The sequence below is a fragment of the Cyprinus carpio genome, chromosome B9 (assembly GCF_018340385.1).
Source record: "Cyprinus carpio isolate SPL01 chromosome B9, ASM1834038v1, whole genome shotgun sequence".
In the NCBI taxonomy this organism is placed as follows: Eukaryota; Metazoa; Chordata; class Actinopteri; order Cypriniformes; family Cyprinidae; genus Cyprinus; species Cyprinus carpio.
Window position 1 is genome coordinate 22,445,833 of NC_056605.1, and position 21,450 is coordinate 22,467,282.

Consider the following 21,450-nt stretch of genomic DNA (forward strand, 5'->3'; position numbering starts at 1 on the left):
CCATTTCCCTGCCGCTCCCTGCTGAAAGAAACAGGTCACAGCTTAAAGGGATAATTCATCCCCTAAAATTGAAAATTCTGTCATTCCAAACCCGTATGACTTTCTTTCTTCTCTGGAACACAAAAGAAGGAATTTGGAACACTGACTTTCTATGCAATTACAATGAAAGGCTTTCAAGCTTCAAAAAAGATGGAAAAGCATCATATAAAAGTATCATAAAAGCAACCCATATGATTTCCGCATCATATTTCAAGTCTTTTGAAGCCACGCAATAGCTCTGTGTGAGAAACAGAGAAATTTAAGTCAGTATCATGGGTTGAACTTAAAGATTGGGTGAGTATGATTTGTGAACAGATTTGTCTACATATTTATATAACACACTACAGTTCGAAAGTTTGGGGTCAGTAAGATGAAAAAAAAAAAGAATACTTTTACTCAGCAAAGATGCATATTCAAAAAAGTGACATTAAAGACTTTTACATTTTTACAAAACTATTTCAAATAAATGCTGTTCTTTTGAACTTCCTATTCATGACAGAATACTGAACAAAACAAAACAAAACAAAACAAAAACACAAAACTATTGAGCCACACAACTGGTTTGAATGTTGTAATACGCGCTGTAATAACATTGTAATAAGACATTGTAAATATTGTAATAACATAATAAAAATAAATGAATCTTGAGCACCAAATCAGCATATTTATGATTTCTGAAATATCATGTGACACTGAAAACTGTAGTAATGGCTGCTGAAAATTCAGCTTTGCTATCAGAGGAATACATTTAAATAATAAAACACTTTAAAATACTTTAGAAAAGAAAACAGTTATTTTAAATAATAACAGTACATTTTTAAAAATTACTGTGTTTACTGCATTTGTGATCAAATAAATGCAGCCTTGGTGAGCATACAAGATGTTTTCAGAAATATTAAAAACATTTACTGACCCCCAAATTAGACATCAAGCATGTAGACATCAAGTGAGTTGTATTATTCTAGGCTGTTAATTGGCCCCCACAGACTGTGACAAATGTCAAATCTCTCTCCGCACAGCTCTACCATTCAATACGTTCCTAGCAGTGAATGTTATCCATTTTGAACTCTTACTTTAACCGTTCAGAGTAAAACGGAGGGGAGGCAAGAGGCTCCCAGATCAATTGTTTGCAACTTTTGAATTCAGAGCACAGGTTCGGTCCCGGCCCCCATGTAATTGTAGCAGACTAACTCCCCTACCTTACCTCCACATTCCCACACCTCTGAAAGAGCAGCTTAAATCAAACTCATTTTGTTCATATTGAGTGGCAGCAAGCGTCGCTGCTCTCCTACACCTCTTTGTATGAATCCTCTTTCATTTCCCAGCCATGCAGGCTATTCTAATCGCTATCCGAGCAGCTCTCGCTAGATTAACTGTGATGGGGAGTCTTTTCACAGTTCCTCCCTGGAGTCAAGCTCCGTTTGCCTCTATTGTTGATGCCAACAACCCACCTTTCACAGAATTCTAATGATCTTTGACAGTTTCTGTTCCCATCATCTTTCCCGCCTGGCCACTGCAATCACATTTGCCATTCTGCAGGCCGCATTCACATTCAGCACAGACACGGAGCAAGCCGGTAGGAAATGCAGAGCATTATTGGAGCACAGAAAGCCTTCTTCAGCCTTCAACCGGTACACAGACTGAGCGTGCCTCAGGGCTGTGTCTCTGCATGCTAGTCTATTATATCCTCTAATGTCCATGACTATTACAGTGGGCGTGCGCAAAGACCGAACGTCACACATATCCGGCAGTTAATGTGGTGGTAATATGCTGCAATGTTTAGTGACTGAGAGGAAATGGCGGTAGAAATAACCTGCAAATACAATACATTGCGGGAAAATATTTTTTTGAAGTTGTAAATCTAACAAAGATTATTGGAGGTCATTTGACAAGTAAGTACTATTTTAGTCTTTCTACTTCTTAATTTCATGTTTAATTCAGTGGGATTTTTTTTTTCAGTGTTTACGTGTTCTTGAAAGTATTTTATGGTACACTATAAAAATACAGATGGTGTTTGTAACACTCAAAAAAAAAAAGAAAAAAAAAAAGAAATGTCTTGTTGCTGTCCTAAACTTATTGCAACATCACATTAACTCTCATCACATGAAGACAACAGACTAAGATTCAAAAGTTTAGTGCCAGTAAAATTACAACAAAGCAAAGCAAAGCAACAACAACAACAACAACAACAACAACAACAACAACAACAACAACAACAACAACAACAACACGTATTTGGCATGGATCCATCAAATTGATTAAAAGTGTCAGTAAAAGTGTCACATTGAAAAGGTTACAAAAAAATAATAAATAAATGCTATCCTTCTGAATCCTGAAAAAAGGTGCATCATATTTTTCAAGATTTCTAACATTAAGAAATCAGAATATTAGCATGATTTTAAAGGATCTGGAGTAATGGCTGCTGAAAATTCAGCTTCATTCATATTTCATTAAAATATATTATTTATTTTTTAATTTTAAATAACTGTAATAATATTTATAATATTTAGTATTATAACAATATTATTATATTATATTATATTATATTATATTATATTATATTATATTATATTATATTATATTATATTATATTATATTATATTATATTATATTATATTATATTATATTACACAACATTTTCAAATACATGCAGCCTTTGTGGGCATAATAACCTTTTTTAAAAAAAAACAAAAAAAACATTAACATTAAAACATCTTACCTTGCCAAACTTTTTGCACAGATTTAAAAAAAAAAAACAAAAAACATTATTTACTCTAAGAATAATATTGTACCTTATCTCCATCTGAAAAGCTGTGTCCATCATTGGCTCTCCTCCAGGAGATTTCAGGCAAAGGTTCACCTTCAGCTTTGCAGGAGATCATAGCAGCGCTGCCTTCCACAGCCGTCACGTTCCTTAGCTTAGTAATGTGGGGCTGGACTGCAAGAGAGGGGCAACAGAGGAATGTGACAAAGACAAAAGAGAAAAATACAGAACTAGAAAAAACACTCAAGCTTAGATTACAATAGTCACATGATATCTGTCACTGACTGCCTTTATCCGTCACTGACTGCCTTTAAATCCAATAGCTCAGATATAAGCATCTTTTCATTTCAGAATAACGATGCAGCATGTGTCTCTACGAGCTTCATATCATCTATAGAATATGTATACATACAAAAAAAGATTTTTTTTTCCTTGGGACACTGAAATATAATCTCAAAGATTTTTCTTTCAGAGTACATATTGCACTTGGGTAACGATTCAGTAAATATCAGACTGAACTTTGCTTCAACAACATCATTCTGACAATCAAACATCTTTCATGGACACCCAGCTGGAAGAGAAAACAACAGAATTTTGCAGAAAGGTCGGCAGTTTGCTGTCTGAGGTTCAGAAAAAGACACAGCACATTGACAAGCACAACACATCTGTTGCTATCTGAATCTAACAGGCTCCCACTGGTAAATAAACATTAGTAAACTGCAGGGGTTGTGTGGCATAGGAATACTTAAGATTCTCATCATAAATCTATGATAAGGCTCGTCTTGTGTAGCAACGCTCATTAGTAGGGTAACTGATGTACAACAGCGGCAGCCTTCAAGCAAAGAGGTGACACCATCGCAGCGTTTAACCTGATAAATATACATCAAAAAATGCTTTCCCGCAGGGCGCACAATAATAGCGGATAAATAAAAGAGAACGGCAGAACAGTGAGAAAAAAATCTTATCAGCATAATCTCTTTCTCTTGCTATATTGACATTAGGGATTAAATCAACTAACAATTAATCTAAGAAACGAGCATAATCCTAATGATAAAGACTTATTTGCATTTAGATGTTCTTCAGGAACTACATGTTCATATCCATGCAAACAGATGCCAAAATCCACTTTTTAACAAACTTTTTTTTTTAAACATATTTGTCAATAGACAGCAAATGCAATGTCAAAGAGTTTCATTTCACACTTTGAACAATTATCATCATTACTAAGAAGATCACTATTATACAGCTGGGAAAAACCTATAAACATATCAGTAGACGGTGCTGAGATAAAGCGATTTAAATCCAGCTCTAGAACCTTGGAATGCCATTCATTAAAGCCAAAAACTAGTTTTATGAGCATGCAGAAAACACAGAAGAACCATGCCTGAGTGGAAACCCTAGCAGCCCTCGCTCTGTTAGCTGTCAGGGGTCATAAAGGAAAGTTACAACTCGGATTCCCACCACACTTTGCAAAACAAAACTCTCATCCAATAACGGAGGCTCATTTAAATGAGCTGCTTTGAAGAATACCCTTTGCTTGCACATGGAAAGGATTCTGATGACTACAGAATAAATTTCCATACATTTACATGAGCAGACAAGGTGCTATTTGAATAATCGGTGAAAATGTTGGCAGCTTCATGAAAATCAAAATCAAAATTCTTTCCCATAAAGAATATGTCACCCATTCTCATGCAATTTAGGCCATCTGTTTATGGAAGAAAAGCATGTCGCATGGCCGGACTGGAAAAGTGAAGCACAGGGATGTAGCTGTCAATCACCTTTCAAAAACATCAGGGTTCCTGCTGTTGCACTAGCCATAAGCAAGATAGAAAGTATTCTTTCTCAGGAGCCATGGATGCTGACAATTATACGATCTACTTCATTCAACTATAGCCTAAACTAGTGTTCAGAAAGACACGCAAATGGGGCATCACTGGCATGTAAGCCATAAGTTCAAGAGATATTAATATAAAATGTTTATATAGATAGTTTGGCCATAACAGGAATTAATTACATTGTTAAACATCAAAACAGAAAACAATTACATAAAATAGTAATACAATTTCACAATATTACTGTTCTTACAATATTTTGATCAAATAAATGTGGCCTTGGTGAGCATAAGAGATTTCTTTTATAAACAATAAAAAAATAATAAATAATTAGATCTTACGGATGCCAAGCATATGAATGGTAGTGTATGTTACAATTTTGTTTTATTTCTTATTTATTTTTTACTTTTAGAACTCTGCCAATCACCCCACGGTCACTCTGCATGTAAATGTATTAATTTGTAGCTCGTTATGTATGTGTATACATACATAACCCCCCCCCAGCAATTTCAGAATGTAAAGACATGAGCTTATGAGCTGATTTTTCATACTTAGGGTTCTGCTGCGCATGTAAACATACTCAATGACCCACAACTACAATTATCACCACATGACACAAAACTCAAAGGGAACAACAAACAACAAGCACCAGTGCAAAATATGCAGTGAAATGGTAAACAATGCGGTTCTATTTAACATGATTTATTCATGTGTTGTACATGTTGGTCACATTACATCACAACAACAACTTCTGGGAGATGTGCCACAGTTAATTAATTAATAAAAGCAAAAAAGAAGAAAAATTAGAACCTAATCCTGACAAATTCTGGCCTTTTCCTCTCATTATATACTAGTCTGTTGCTTGAGATGATTATTTTTCAAATTATGTTATGTTTTAGGTCTTTTAAAATTTGAACAATAATTTGACAGGACAACAAGTGTGCTTAGTTTGACAGGTAACATCCTATTTAGTGGATGAAGAGTTATGTAACCCAGTAGAAAAAGGTGTTCTCACCAAAAACCTTGAGAAACAGCTCGTGCTCAACTTCTCCTGCCTTGTTAGAGGCTTTGCAGGTGTAGGAGCCCCCGTCGTCCTGCTGAATGTTTCGAACTGTGAGTGTCGTACCTCGAGCTCTCATTACATACCGCTCCGATTCCTGGAGCTGCACTCCCTTCCTGACAAAGCACACATATACAACACATGTCAGTTGAACAAAGTCTAAATTACCAACACTGTGGTATTATTCGTATCGCAAGAAGAAAATCTCCCTGACCAGCCAATCAAAAATACTGTACATAATGCAGATGCAGGAAGCAAAGAAACGCCAGGTGATGGGTTATTCATCATACATGGAGATACAACATTTCAGAATATTCTGTTACATTCAATATACATACCATGTACTGTAGGTATGCTGTCAAGGTGGAGACAGAATAATGCAATATTTTTTGCAGAAAATTACAGCGCAGCTTCAGACTCTCATAATGTTAGGAAAGGAATGAACGGAAATGAAATCTATTTAAAGCAGAGAGACCTGTGTGGCTACAGGAAATGGGGAGAAGGGAATCGAATCAAGCTTTCTCTGGCTATACAGACAGAGTCAACAGAGAGACACAAACAGACGGATGCTTCATTCCAGTCGCAGCTTACAACAAATTTGTTAAAACTGAGCAGATGTTTCTCAGCCAGAGGACATTACAACACACTAATTGTAGTGACGCTAATTGCACAGGTAAGTATAATCACATACATTTATTTATAGCATTATTTTTATTTTTATTAATTATTATTATTATTATTATTTTAAATAAATACACCAAAATACACTTTACTTCCGCCACAGTCCTTATGTTGGCACCAGCACACATGCAAAATGAAATGAAACTATCAGGTTTTAGCAGACATAATCCAATTGGTGGTGCTTCTGTCATATCCCAGTGTATCTGTGAGTGGTTTGGTTATGTTCATTCATTAAAGGTCAATGTGTGAGAATGCTTGGCAGGGATCACTTTCATCTCGCTCATTCTCATCCGAGCTGGAGGTAATTACAATGATTGAGAGCCTGCAATCAACGAATTGGGCTGCTGTCACTCAAAGCCCACACATTAAGGATGGAATAAATGTGTCCATTCCCAGTCATCACAGCTCTTTCTTGGCTGCGATACCTCGTTCCTGTTCCCAAGTTCCTGATCCTCAGTTTTTGCATGACACCTTACCTCATCAAAACTCTTGGGGCTAGTTTTACTAAACAGGGCAAATCAGTGCGAGAGCACAATTCCAAAACAGCACCGATGGGGCGGGGGATTTCTACAGGTGATTTACTGCAACCGAAAGCATTAAATACACAAAAATTGCCTTGTCTATACTGTATATTATTTGAAGAGTTTGGTTCCAAAACGCAATAAATCCATTTTGATTAATTTGAGTGAAAATGTGTTTTCTTTACCAAGAAAGTGGCAAGATGAAAACCACTATTTTCTGTTTCAAACTTTCACATAGCATCTTTAAGTTATAATAACATAAAAAATTAAAATCTAGGTTTTGATTCTCAAAGATTTATTATAAAACTGTATTTTTTTTCACCAAAATGCTATAAATCCATGATATTTTTTTCTCAAAATGCAATAAATCCATTGAATCAATATGAAAGTTATTTTTCATATTGAAACTGATGAAAATACACAACATAGTAAGTTGATCCACATATGACAGCCTCTAAACTTGGTCAATACTAATTATATTATATCATAATCAATATTTATATACAGGCACTGGACTAAAAACACATTCATCAGTCATCAGTGCTCAGATTTTGCAGTGATGGTGCTAAAATTGTCATACCTGTGCCAGGTAACATCAGGTTCAGGAGAGCCGTAGGCCCTGCAGGTGAAGGTCACAGATTCTCCATAGTCCGCAGTGGCGTTAAAGGACTGCTGTGGCACAGAGATGACCGGCGGAACTGTTCGAGAAAGAAAAACATTATATGGTGTTTCTGTCACCTCTGAATTATGCTAATACACAAACTTGTCATTTCTAATTTTTCAGTGTGAAATCTCTTGGAAGTTTTCACATTATTTCTCAAATGTTCTAGTCTCAACAAATACTTATTCAAATGACATATTCATTCACAAGCCATCAACATGTTCTCACTTCCTGGGAAATTCTGGTTGACAGCATGTGGCACACATTGAGCTAAATTAATACTCAAATGCTATTTTCATGAGATCCAAGATTCAAATTTTTCTGTACAAAGTCTGGTCACGCTGAAAAATTGCCAGTTTTAGAGTTTTTGACAACACAAATGCTGTATCATCCTGTAATGTAGTGAGTTTTCATTTATATTCCAACACACACAGGCACAGCAGTTGATAGAACTAACTCTTTATTCACTCACCTTCATCTCCAGTGCATACAGATCATCAACAACGTGATCACACTCAAAATGCCTTCTCACAAGCCAGAAAAGAATGAATAAATACATCAGCCACCCTCTGTGTCTAAATCAATACATCCTGAGCAGTCCACTTAATCATATAGTGAAAGGTCAATGGAGAAAGACCTTGGGGTCAAACAAGAGGTCAACCTGGATGCCTCAAACAAACTTCCACTAAAAATCTCACTAAATAATTTTTCATCAGAGTTCATATTCATGAAAAAAATTGACTTATCTTTGTAGAGTGACAGTTTACAGCTGAAAGTATATGCGTGTGTGTCTATTAAAGCTCCATATGTGAACTCCAAGGTCAGGCAGATAGCGATTTTCAATGGCACGGTCTATTATGGGAATGTGCAATGAATTGAGTGAGAATTTTTATATTTCCATCTCTGCAAAGAACTGGAAGGTGATAAAGTAATTTCAGACTGAACCTAACCCAATTTTGACTCGTTCAGAAATTATTCCGCCATGCCCTTCAGAATGAGGTAATTCACCTGAGATGGAATGACGTTCAAATAGTTTCAATAATAGGCAGCAATGTTCTTCTGCAAACTTCCTACACCAATTTTTAAATACAGCATTTTTGTTCCCTTTTGCAATTTGCTGGTGTAGGGAATGGATGGAGCCATCCTGTCTGGAAAAAAGGCATCATTTTGAGTTATTGAGACTGGTTTAAAGACATAACACAATTTAATGGAGTGTGCGCCGGGGTAAAAAGATTAGATTAAATGGATGTTTTATTCATGGTCACTTTCAGCCTGACTTGGCAGTATATTAACACATCCCCCTCATCCTCTATTAGAAATCATAAACGCACACACTATTTGCTTTTCCCTCTGCACATTATGGGTCATTCATTAGGTAAACCCAAACTGCTGACAGCCAAGTTCAAATTAATGCCACGATTGTTTTGCCATTTGTCTTCAGAGCATCAATGGCGTGCATTACTAAATGTTTTTTGTTGATGAAATGACAGCCCCGGAGGTGATGGGGATCATCATCATTACGGCTGGGGTTCAATCTCACACCAGAGCAGCTCAGCAAGCTTTGTCCACTCTCCAGGGTTAAGTAGTTCTAACCTTGGAGGCAGTCCTACAATTGAACTGCTGGTAATGAGGGTGTCTGTGTGAGTGGGCAGCTCAAAGATCACACCCAGGGCACTGCAGATTTGTCGGTTTTTATCTTTCCTCTGAATTTGATCATACAAATGTACTTTTTCCATACTTAAAGGGGTAATTATCTCATCATCATGCCATTCCAAACCCATATGACTTTAGTCTTCTGTAAAACACTAAAGAAATTTTTTTGAAGACTCTCAAAATCAGAGTAAAAGTAGCATAAAGCTGACCCATATGACTTGGCAGCCATATCTGGCAACTATGTAAGTCTTCTGAAGTCAAACGATAGCTTTATTTGAGAAAGAAATTGAAGTCAAAATTAAACATTGCTCAATTTCTCAATGTGCCAAATTTAGCAATGGTGACTGACTCATTCATAAATCAAGAATGATTCGCAGATAAATGATTCTTTTGAATTTTTAACAAAGAATGCACAAAAACAATTGAGACTGTACGGTTCTTGAGGTAAACTGAGTTGATTCCGTCACAGCTTCACCCACTGAAGGTAAAGCTCATCAGTGAATAACAACTTCTATTTTTGTCTTTTTGTCACAATCTCCAGCTGGAGTGCCCGTGAGCTCCTCTAGAGGGCACTCCGTTCTGTACCTTGGCTTTCACCCAGGACTCCATTTCCCATTATCCTTTGCCCGGACTCATCAAGTGCATCACCTGTCTCTTATCAGATCTCATCATCAGTTCACAGCTGTCTCACATTAGTAGGACTATAAGAATAGCACACACTCTCTCTGTCTTAGCTGGTTATTAAATGTTTAGCCCTTCCGTATTTCCTAGTTTTGCCTTTCTCGTGTTTTGATCCTTGGATTGTTAGCTTGTTTTTGATTGACTGCTGCCTGCCCTGACCATTGCCTGTCTTGTTGGATTACTCTTTTGCCTGTGTCTTGGGTGTGATTGTTTGCGGGTTTCTTACCCTGCCTGTCCTGACTATGCTCTTTTAATAAAGCCTGCAATTGGATCCCCACTACGTCGTCACGACTCCCTTTGTTACACTTTTTTTTTTTTTTTTTTTTTACCCACAATTCTATTTTTTCACTTTATATGATTTGGACTTTTAAGATATATATTTTTTGCAATACTTTTGTAAGGTTAAAGTGTGCTTTCATTGTACAGTACCTGCATGAAAAAGAACAATCAACACATTCTTCAGGGTTTCCATTCTCTTTCTCAGAAGGAAAGTCAGTCATAGGTATGGAATGACTTTTAAGCGAGTAAATAATTACAGATTTTAAATTTCTCAGTAAACTATACCTTTACATTTTACATGCGATGCACACACACTGTGGACTTGTGGTAAGAGTCACGGAGGAAACACACACACACACACACACACACACACACACACACACACACACACACACACACACACACGCACACACACAAACACAGCACAGCACTGGGCTGTCATGCACCGAAATGGTTCCAACAAGATTATCATTGACTTTCTTGCCAATCGATGCCTATTTTCCATGGCAGTAATCTAATTTAACCTATTCCCAGATACGCATGCCCAACTGAAACAGCTCTGCTAATGTGAGACACAATTGGGCATTAAGACATCAAATCAGGCCAGAAAACCATCTAACATAGACTGAATTGACCTTTAGCATCAACAATTACACACTTTCAAAGGCTAATAATTCAGCTACAAATAAAAATTACAATAAAGCAGATATTTTGAAGTACAAAAATCTACCGGAGTAAAAACCACTGAGATCTCTTTAATATCTTAATCGTTCCTCTGAGGCAGAGATGAGATTAAATAGAAAGCAACTGCTGCTTACGTTTCCTGCTTCTCAAATTTAGCTTAAAAACATCTCAGGAATATTAATATGGATTCAAACATGTCTGATAATTATTAAATTACTGGACTTACACTTTTGTTCAAAAGTCTGGGGTCAGTAAGTTTTTTTTATTATTATTAAAAATAATAATTGTATTTAGTTAGGGAGCAACAGATTCCTTGAAAGTGAAAGTAAAAACATTTACATTTATTTATGTGATGTATATAGCATATATTTCAAATAAATGCTGTTCTTTCCACAAAAATACAACATTGATAATAATAAGAAAGCAAATGAGCCGCAAATCAGCATATTAGAATGATTTCTGAAGGATCATGTGACACTGAAGTCTGGAGTAATGGCTGCTAAAATTAAGTTTCGCCACCACAGGAATACATTAAATAAAAATAATAATTTGTTTATATGTATATATTTTTAAGAGTAGAATAAAAAATGTTCAGCCCAACCACCCACCCCCCCACCCAAAAAAAACCCTTTGAATATTATTGTATGCCATTCAAAAATATTTTACAAGAATTACCTAATTTTTAAAATATATTTACTTCTACTAAATAATTTTACAAGATATATCAGCAACAATATTGAGGCTTTTATGCAGCACTTGAGAAATAATCTAAGCTATTCAACAAATCCCAGTGCTGCTCATTTATGTAAACTAAATTAAACTCCTGCATAAGGAATAATTTCAGTTTCTTGAAGTCATTTTCACTTCATTTCTCTTCATATCTATATTCATATACACATATCAGGCAGGGGCCGGGGAAGGCTAAGCTCTCTGCAGCCTAACTCACACATTAAAGCCACAACATTACAGATATTACAGAGATGCTGTTTAGTATGTATGGCCTAGGCATTTCAAAGTCATCTCAAAGTGTCCAGACTTTTCAACCGACAACACGCATCCAGCAAAAGCGACTAACTTTGAAAAGATCAAAACGTCTCCTAGAGGACAAAGACATATTAATTTTGTATTCCCTATCTAACACTTATCTGACCAGGGGCTTCAGAACAGCCCCGCAGAGTGGCATTTATTTTATGTCGGTCTCTGATATGTGTTGTCATGTCGGCTGGATTATCGGTCATGCCTCATTGAGCACCATGATTGGATCAGCGAGGAAAATATCAGAAGTAAACTAAACAGACACCCGTTCATGTTTGCTATCATTGCATTAGACAAGGACACGCAGATTGGGTGATGTCACTGTGCCGTTTCCTTCCCATCAGACGGCACAGGGCTAATGTCATTGAGATAACGGGATGCGTGCGGCTTTCGTCTGAAAGATAGGGCTGGAACTACTTTATGTTTAAAGGAACAGTTCACCAAAAATGGAAATCATGAATATAATGTATTATTTAACCAGATAGATCTCAGGAATGACTACTGGATTGATCTCAGCTTCCCAAACTCACCGTTAACCACCAGGATGATGTCCCGGAAGTCGATCTCTCCCCTGGCCTCGACTCTGGCCTCGCAGCGATATACTCCTTCATCTGCTTTAGTTACTCTCTGGACTTGCAAATTGTTGTTTTGTAGGAGCTGAAACTCTGGAGAACAAAATATTTGATGGCGTGTTAATCAAATTCTAACTTCAACTTAAAAGGAGCTATATTTATTGCTGGCTGAAATCACATTTACATAAAACACATATTTATTTATTTATTTACCAGCTTGCTTGTTAACACTTGTCACCATTAAGTTGGGGAAGGGAATAATATTTAAAAATTCTTGCAGTGATCAAGGTCTCAAATCCTTTACAATAATAACACTTTAAACATTCATCCATTCCTTTTTTTTTTTTTGACAATCTTTTCCCATTTCTCAAATCAGCTTCAAAGCAGCTTGAGCTCTACAATAATTTTCAACAATTAAAGTAATGATATGAATTTATCTCATCTATTCAGCTGCAAAGGTGTGCTTTACGATGTAGGTGATAGGCAGTATATATGACAGATTACTTACTCTCAGTATCTTCAATGATCTCCATATTGTTGTAAAACCAGGAGACCACAGGAACGGGGGAGCTGGTGACATCACAGACCACTTCAGCCACATCACCCTGTCGAAACTCCTGAGGAGACCTCACATCTCTGAACGTCAGCTTCTCTGTGCATCAGGGAGGAGAAAAATGTTGTGAAATGCTCCTAATGCACATTATCATTGAAAAGTTTGGGATCAGTAAGACGTTTTTGTAATAAATTAATACTTCTATTTAGCAAGGATCATTAAATCGATCAAGTTACAGTAAAGACACTTATATTGCAAAGATTTCGATTTCAAATTAATGCTGTTCTTTACAACTTTTGTTTCATCAAAGAATCCTGAAAAAAAGCATCACAGTTTCCACAAAAGCAGGACAACCGTTTTCAACATTGATAATAATAACAAATGTTTCTTGAGCCCCAAGTCTGACTTTAAAAAAAAAAACTAAAATTTTACTAGATACTATCTCTTCATAAATTGTAAATAACAGATTACCGGACGTTTTATAAGAAAATACTATTTACATTGAAAAAAATATTTTTTTTAAGGTTAATTCATTGTAACTTGCCATTTTTCAGAATTGCCTGTAAAATGTTCTACAAATATCTGAGCAGAAATGGTTTCTACACCATTTTTTTTTTCTGTGAACATACTCTGACACTATGTCATGGTACTTTTCAGGTGTGGGTGACTTCAGATCTTCCTTGTGAGCAGTGTTGGGAAGGTTACTTTGGAAATGTTATAGGTTACAGATTACAAGTTACCCTATTTAAAATGTAATAATTAGTGTAACTATTTGAATTACTTTATTAAAGTAATGTAACTGATTACATCTGATTATGTTTCTAAATTTCTAGTGAATGTTTTCAACTGTTAATCATTTCCAAACATTTCAACCAGGCAGGGTTATCCTTACAGACTTACAGTAGTACTCACAATTTCTGTAAAACAACATTACTGTCAGTTTTTCAAAATCATCAACTTCAATTAAGATTATAATAATTAAAATTTAAAGCACAGCCACCAAAAAAAAAAAAATCAGACTTTAGTACTTCTTTTTACTCTCAGAGTTAAAATACAGATTTAATACTGCCATTACATACCATAAAATACCCCAAATTAAAACAAAACAAACAAACATGTCTGATTAAGTTGCATGCTGCTAATTGTTCTGGATGTACAGTATGTTGGGTGGAAGTTGTATGGATTTCATTTGTAACACTTGAAATCCAAATGGTATGACGACAAAAGAAAAAAACACATGAGGCCTTTTGAGAACTAGTTCAGACCCCCCAGTGCAGAAACCAAAGAAAAATCAAGGAAAAACAAGGGACATGTCAACATCTACGTCTGCTTGTCAAACAGGTGTGCTTCCACATCATCTCTGATTATTCACAATTCACAGCCACATTCTGACACACCAAAACCACATTTTGTTTGTGTGGGAAAATCCTCTTAAAACATCCTACACACCACAATAAAAAAAAACGTCCTCATACAGATGAAAGAAAGAAAGATGCAGCACGCTCTCATCAGCACAGCGGCTCTGTGTATTGATCTGTGAGTCATGTCTGTTTACACACGGCTCCCACTGCTCTAAATACAACTTCTAATGGAACATAGGCAAATGCCAAGCTTGGAACAAAGTCAGCCACAGAGAAGCAAGATCGTGAAATATCTCCTGAAATTTTACAAGATCTACTCATTAAACACACTTGAGGATTAAAATAACATTCTCATACACTTAAAAAAAGAAATACAGAGAATCTGGGGAACATTTTACGCAGCCTTGTTTTACCCCTGTGCTTTAAGCCTTTATAAGAGAGAAATTTCCACCCTGGCACCTTTTCCTTTCTTTTTCACTTTGTCTGGACTTGGCATCTCTCGCTTTCACTCTTGTTCTTTATTACTTTTAGTCACCTCTTCCCCATTAATTCAAGAGTTTAACAAAGGAATCAATTAAGGTGCATTTCCAAAAGGATGGGTTCACTCAAAGATTAAAATTATGTCATTCTTGTCACTTTCATATTGTTTTAAACTTTTTTTCTTTTCTTTTGTGCAACATATAAGAAGAAATTAAGAAGGTTGCTCTTTTCCATGCAATTACATTGTACAGGAATCGAAGCCATCTTTAAAAAAAATATCCATAGATCACTTGTGCATTATATTCTGCACTTTTGAAGTCAAAACTTTTGTTTTTGACATTGCATTGTGTGATTAATAGTCATAGTTATTCTAAATGCTTTCAAGAGAGATGCAGACATTTTTAAGTATTCAGTATTTCTGTCTTTTTTTCAAGTAAAATTTTTTTAAATCAAGATGCATTCACTTGAGAAGCAAAATGATGTAAAGTAAGATATTAAATCTTGTTTTCAAAATTAAGTGAGTTTAAGCTTAAAATAATAAAGTATCTGTTAAAGGGATAAGAAAAATAAACTTAATTCAAAAGGAAAACTTTACTGTACTGTATATTTAATAATTACATTGTTTTATTAATATAATATTGATATTTTCAAATTCTATAAATTTAATGTAGATATTTTTAGAAAAATAATTAATATACTATGTCATTTTGCACTAAAACAAGATAAAAAAAAATCACTTTTTTTGCATTTAATCTATTCTATGCAGTTCTCAGGTAAAGAGCTCACTAGAAAAATAACTGGATATTATCACTCACTGAATTTCAGTCTTATATAACTTTAAAATGACTTCAAAAGTCTTGGAATAAAGTGCACACATATGGGGAAAATTATGATACTTTTATGGAACTTTCACATCTTTTTTTATTCCCAATTCATTATATCTGCATAAACCACAACTACTACTTTCTGTAAAAAATTCTAATTTTGTTCCACAGAGGAAAGAAAGGAAGAAAGTGAAACTATTCTCCCCCGTCCTTGTTACTTTTTTCTTCTCTGTAATACTAGTTCTTTCTCGGTCGTGTGGCGGCAGCTGTCTCGTTGTTGGGGAAATTACATTTAGCTTTACATCAACAGATTTGTCAAACATCTTCGGATGGAACACGTCCATTTCCCCTGCATTGTGAAGCTCTCTTTGAAAAGCTTTTGGATGTCCTCTATTCACAGGGAAAATCAAAATGGCTATTTCAATGGCAGCATTTCCAGTGGTGGAGGGGTTTTTGTGCGAACACACATAATGTCCTTAGCTACAGTATGTAATGGATTCCCACATAGCTGTGCCAAGATGTTGTTCCATTGTAATTTGCATCAATATACAGTAGTCTTGAATTGCTTTTATAGCCGGGACATGTAACAGCATGCTTCCTTGTAATATGCTGAATAAATCTCAATGTAAATGTATGATAATTCGAGGTAAAAGTCTGCATCAAATATAATCTCCAAAGAGAACAAATGAGGACAGATGGAGGGTTACTGAATAATTTTTTTTTTTGATTGATTTCAGTCATGGCTGAAATTGGAATGATGTATGTTACTGGAGACAAACAAACTTTAGAGGAAATACATGAGTTTACCTTAGATGACAAACTATTTCAAGACATTTCAAAACATATCATCTTAAGAAATGCGAACAACACTGTCAGAACTTTTACTTCCACACATGAAAAGCCAGCTTGTTATTTTCTCTGTTTATTTGTAAAATAGAGCAAAAAAGACAATTATCTAGGTATCTCTGGCTGGTCTCTCGGCACAGATATCTGGGCTTTGACAGTGATGGGATGTTTAAAGGGACAGCATCCCCACCGCTCAGAGACCACAGGCGTGCCAGGAAGCCTGGTATCCCCTGTGTGCCGAGTGCCATGAGCAGGAGAGACAAAAGCTGCTTGCTTTTCATTCTGAAGAGCCACACAGTGTTGAATCACAGGTGATTTAGGATCTACATTCTTCAAATTCTCTAACTGGTTCTGTCTCTAAGCACAAGCAATTTATTGTAAACACTGTAACATGTAACAACAATGTGAAAAGATTTGAATTGTTCTGGTTCACTGAAGTTCAGGTCTGGCTCATGCCATTTTCTGATCCCATTATGTCTCCTCACTCTGCTAAACTTGTCAGCACATGTTTGAAAATGCATAAATTAAAAGAAAGAAAGAAAGAAAGAAAGAAAGAAAAATGCACATCTCCAAAATGTTCAGGGTGCACTTTGCTCAACAACTGAAGATGTATCTTACATATAGTATTCAAAATAATCATTCAAACGTTTGGGCTCAGTAAAATTTTTAATTGTTTTGTAAAAAGTCTCTTATGCTCAGCAGAGCTGCGTTTATTTGATTACAAATACAGTAAAAAGAGTACTATTGTGAAATAATATCACAATTTAAAATAACTGTTTTTATTTTAAATATATTTTAAAATGTAATTTATTCCTTTGATGGTTAATCTGAATTTTCAGAATGAAGTCTACAATGTCATATGATCCTTTAGAAATCATTCTAATATGCTGATTTGCTGCTCAAGAAACATTTCTTATTATTAACAATGTTAAAAAAAATTAAAACAATTGTATCTGTGATGAACAGAATGTACAAAAAAAAAACATTTATCTGATACAGAAATATTTAGCAATCTTATAAATGTCTTTACTGTCACTTTATTAATGTGTTCTTGCCTTGCACACGCACACACACTAGTCTCTCTCTCTCTGTCTACACTACTGTGCAAAAGTCTTAAGCCACTAGTATTTTCACCAACAAAAAATGGTTCAGTTAACTCAGTTATTTCTATTTTTGCTGTAGTGTGTCAGTAGGAATTATCAGTTTACATTTCCAAACATTAATTGTTTGTAAGCACAAGGAGTCTGACAACAGCCAGTGCTCCACACAGAGATCTGATCTCATCGTCATCCAGTCTGTCTGGAATGACATGAAGAAACAGACAAATACCAAGACAGACTAAACGTTGATTTAATTTAGTTAACAGAAGTTAACTGCTAAATAAAATCTAATTGTGAATTTATCTTTACAACAATTGCACACACAAGTGCCTAAAATTTTCACAGTACTGTAGCTTTGTAGGTAGTTTTCTGAAAGCGTCTTGGAGATGTTACAAAACACAAATATTTAAAAATTGTATTCTCCTGCTTGTACATGCAGTAGATAATTAAGATGATGCAACACAGTTCTTGATCTTGATTTTATTGCATTCAATTAGTTTTATTATTTTTCCACTTTATTTAATCCTAGTTATTTCTTCTTTTTAAAAGAAGTCTAAACAAGCAAAGGTTCTGTTGAAGAAGCTTCAAGGGGTCATGCGGTTTAAGGTAAAAAAAAAAAAAAAAAAACATTATTTTCCATACAATATACATTACAGTTTCTTCTCTATGCCCCGCCTTCTGAAACGTGTCGATTTTTACAAAGCTCATCGTTCTGAAAAGCAATGTGTGCTCTGATTGGCCAGCTATCCAGTGTGTTGTGATTGGCCGAATGCCTCAAGCGTGTGATGGAAATGTTACGCCCCTTAACATACCATGCCGTCTCCCAGGCCAGCAGCACGAGACTCAGTCCAGCTGCTCTGCTCGTGCACACCCCATCATCGGTTCTCTTTTAGCAGTTCAGTCAATGTACTGTTAGGAGTAACTGAATAACTCGGGAAATTGGTTTATTTCATGTCAGAGGGAGTGTGAGGCACGTTTATAAACCAAATAACTTAAGTTTTAGTGCGTACTGGAGATGCAAAACGTTTCAAACGATTCAGTTCGATTTGGTGAACTGGTTCGACCGGTTCACTAAGAAGATCCGGTTAAATAGAAAGATTTGTTCGCGATCCGGACATCACTAGATGAGAAAAAAAAACAAAAAAAAAAAACATTACAAATGAGGCATTTGTTGCATCCAGTGGAGACATAATTACTGACTATAATGACTTATACTGTCTTTTTACGCGTTGCGTTGGGTTGCGTATCGTGCTGTGTTAACATGAAACCATGTCTGCATTTGTGATCAGAGAAACAACAAACAACAAGCCTACTCTACTGCTCAAAACTCGCGTTTGAATCATCATTGGCAAATTATTTATATATGAAAAAACGTACCTACAGGCTGTGAGTCAGAAGCGCCAGACTGTCCTTGCAAAGTTTGAACTGCCCAACTTTATAAAAACAGCCTCTGTGCCACAGACGCATTGCAGGCTACTGGTTCAGGAAACAGTCCTCATCCTCCATAAAAGCACAGCACACATCTGAATATTTGGGTTGGACTGTTCTGGAACAGTGTTGAAATACAACTAAACTATTGATTTCTAGTCTTGTCCTCTTTTGGAAGACCAAACAAAGTAGTTTCGCTTTCACAATGAAACACACAGCGACTCCACAACATGGCAGCGGCGGAAATAGAGAGAATAAACATTACACCTTCTTTCTTTGTGTGAACATTTGGGCGGTGTTATGCAAATTTTCCCACATAGTGACGTAGATGTGGGGGCGTGTAGAACGAGCCGTTATAGGGGGGTGTGGTTGATCCTTAACTTTTATAAAGAATATCTCTTTGGGTTTGAGACTTTAGTCTTTGCAACTTTACAGATCTTCTTTATGCACCAAGAGCTTGTAACACTCCAAAGAGACAGGAAAAATTGAAATCGCACCATATGACCCCTTTAACGTAATTCTGTGATTTAAATGTACATAAAATATTTTACAAATAAAAACAGATTAATTCATTAAAAGGCATTTTGTGAAAGTTCATTATGGGACATTATAATATTTTTTATATATTATCCCAAGCCCCTGTTAATTTCTGATCTCTTTTCATATGCGTTTATATAAATTAAGTAACAAGGACCATTATGACAACAAAAGGTGTGTATGAGCAGATTTATTTGTTTGTGTCTGATACTCACGGTAGATTTCCAGCACCACAGTGGCCTCCTGTGTATGTCCCTGTGCATCGTTGGCCTGGCACCGGTAGATGCCAGCATCTTCTATTTTGGCATTATAGAGGGTGAGTCTGGAACGAACACCTTCATTGTGCAGTGCCACCCGCTGAGATGGGACCATCCGCTCACCCTGCGGGTTATACCAGTCCAGACTTACAGGCTCCCCAATCACTAAACACACACACATACACACAAAATAAATTATAAAAAAAAAATAGATAACAACTTGACAATAGTGTTAGTATAAAACACTTTTTTTTAATATAAAAGGAAACAAATGCTTTTATGGCCACGTTTCAGTGCCATTCCATTACGTGCTGCTAGTGGTGCAGAACTTTCCCTTTAAGGATATCTCTTAAGCCTCTGGTAGCAGCATACACTCTCTCTGTGTCTCTCAAACACACACAAACTGCGATAAACAAAACCCGTCATGTGCTTTGCCCTGCAGAGAACGGCTAGCCAAGCACACACTTGGTAGCAAGGTGCTTGGCGTAGTAAATCCTGCTCTGCTGGAAGGTCATAAAAAGCATCAGCATGGTGCAGCACATCTTCGCTCAAAGCATCAATCAGCTGCACAACGGGGGAGCGTGAGACTGCGGCTCCGGGCAGACGGGCAGTCCCGAGGATGCAAGCGGCCCTGTGACGCAGCTCTGCCAAGGGAGAAACGCTGAGAGCGGGCAGGGGGTTATCAGTGAGGGAGCAGAGCCTGATCCGAGGGCCGTCAGGGGTTCAAGGAGAGGACGAGATGGCATAATCTCAGCCCGCTCGGCAGATGCTGGACCATGGAGCATGGAGGAGAAGCTGAAGGGGTTAGGATGAGATGTTAGGGGTTGAAGGCCTCAGGGTCAAAGCAAAGCTTAGCTTAGACAAACTTCACAGAATCTCCTGTTTCACATTCATTTGTCTTCACTTTTGAATTAAGTTTGGTGTAGTTAAGTTTGGGGAAGTAGAAGAGTTATGGCATAGTGGTTAAAGATCTGGGCTGACAGCCAAAAGATTGTAGGTTCAAGCTTTGAAAGGGGAGAGGGATCCATGAGCTATCAACACTGTGCCCTTGAGTAAGAGACTTAACCTACTTGTCCCAGTAATAAGAGTACTGTCAGTCACTGATAGGACTGCATGAAATTGTAAAAAATTGACTGTGATATTTTGTTTTGCATTATAAATTGTGATATAAAAAATACAGGAACTTTCACCAGATGACTTGAAAAGCTATATTTGGAAGGAATTAATAATTGTAGAATAATTGGGGTTATTTTGTTAGAGTGCATCTGCAAAAAAAAAAATAAAAAAAACAAATTAAAAAACAACAACAACAACAAAAAACCATTTGAAAAAAAAAAAAAAACATTGATTTGGGTGGTTTTATCACATCTGAATGAATAAATGAAAAAATAAATTAAAAAAGCTGAAAAACTTTTTGCACTTTTGGAAAAAATAATCATTCTAGAATGATTGGGCAATTTTGTTCAGAAGCCAATCAGCATAGAAAATAAAAATGAATTTTAAAAACTGCATTTTTGGAAAGAAATAATCATGATTACAATGATAACATCAAAAACACAAAATAAAAAAAAAAAAAAAATTTGAAAAATTTTAAAAAAA

General features: G+C 36.0%; 1 protein-coding gene across 4 annotated transcripts in view; it reads right to left on the bottom strand.

Annotated features, from left to right (window-relative positions):
- Window positions 1-21,450, bottom strand: part of ncam2 (neural cell adhesion molecule 2) — a 187,999-nt gene that overhangs the window by 29,637 nt on the left and 136,912 nt on the right. For all 4 annotated transcript variants that reach the window (XM_042731619.1, XM_042731618.1, XM_042731617.1 and 1 more), the window contains exons 3-8: window positions 19,810-20,016; window positions 12,974-13,117; window positions 12,424-12,558; window positions 7,481-7,598; window positions 5,654-5,814; window positions 2,832-2,977 (exon numbers count right to left, since the gene is read on the bottom strand). In XM_042731619.1, coding sequence (XP_042587553.1) covers window positions 2,832-2,977; window positions 5,654-5,814; window positions 7,481-7,598; window positions 12,424-12,558; window positions 12,974-13,117; window positions 19,810-20,016 — 911 coding nt within the window. The remainder of the gene's footprint in view (window positions 1-2,831; window positions 2,978-5,653; window positions 5,815-7,480; window positions 7,599-12,423; window positions 12,559-12,973; window positions 13,118-19,809; window positions 20,017-21,450) is intronic.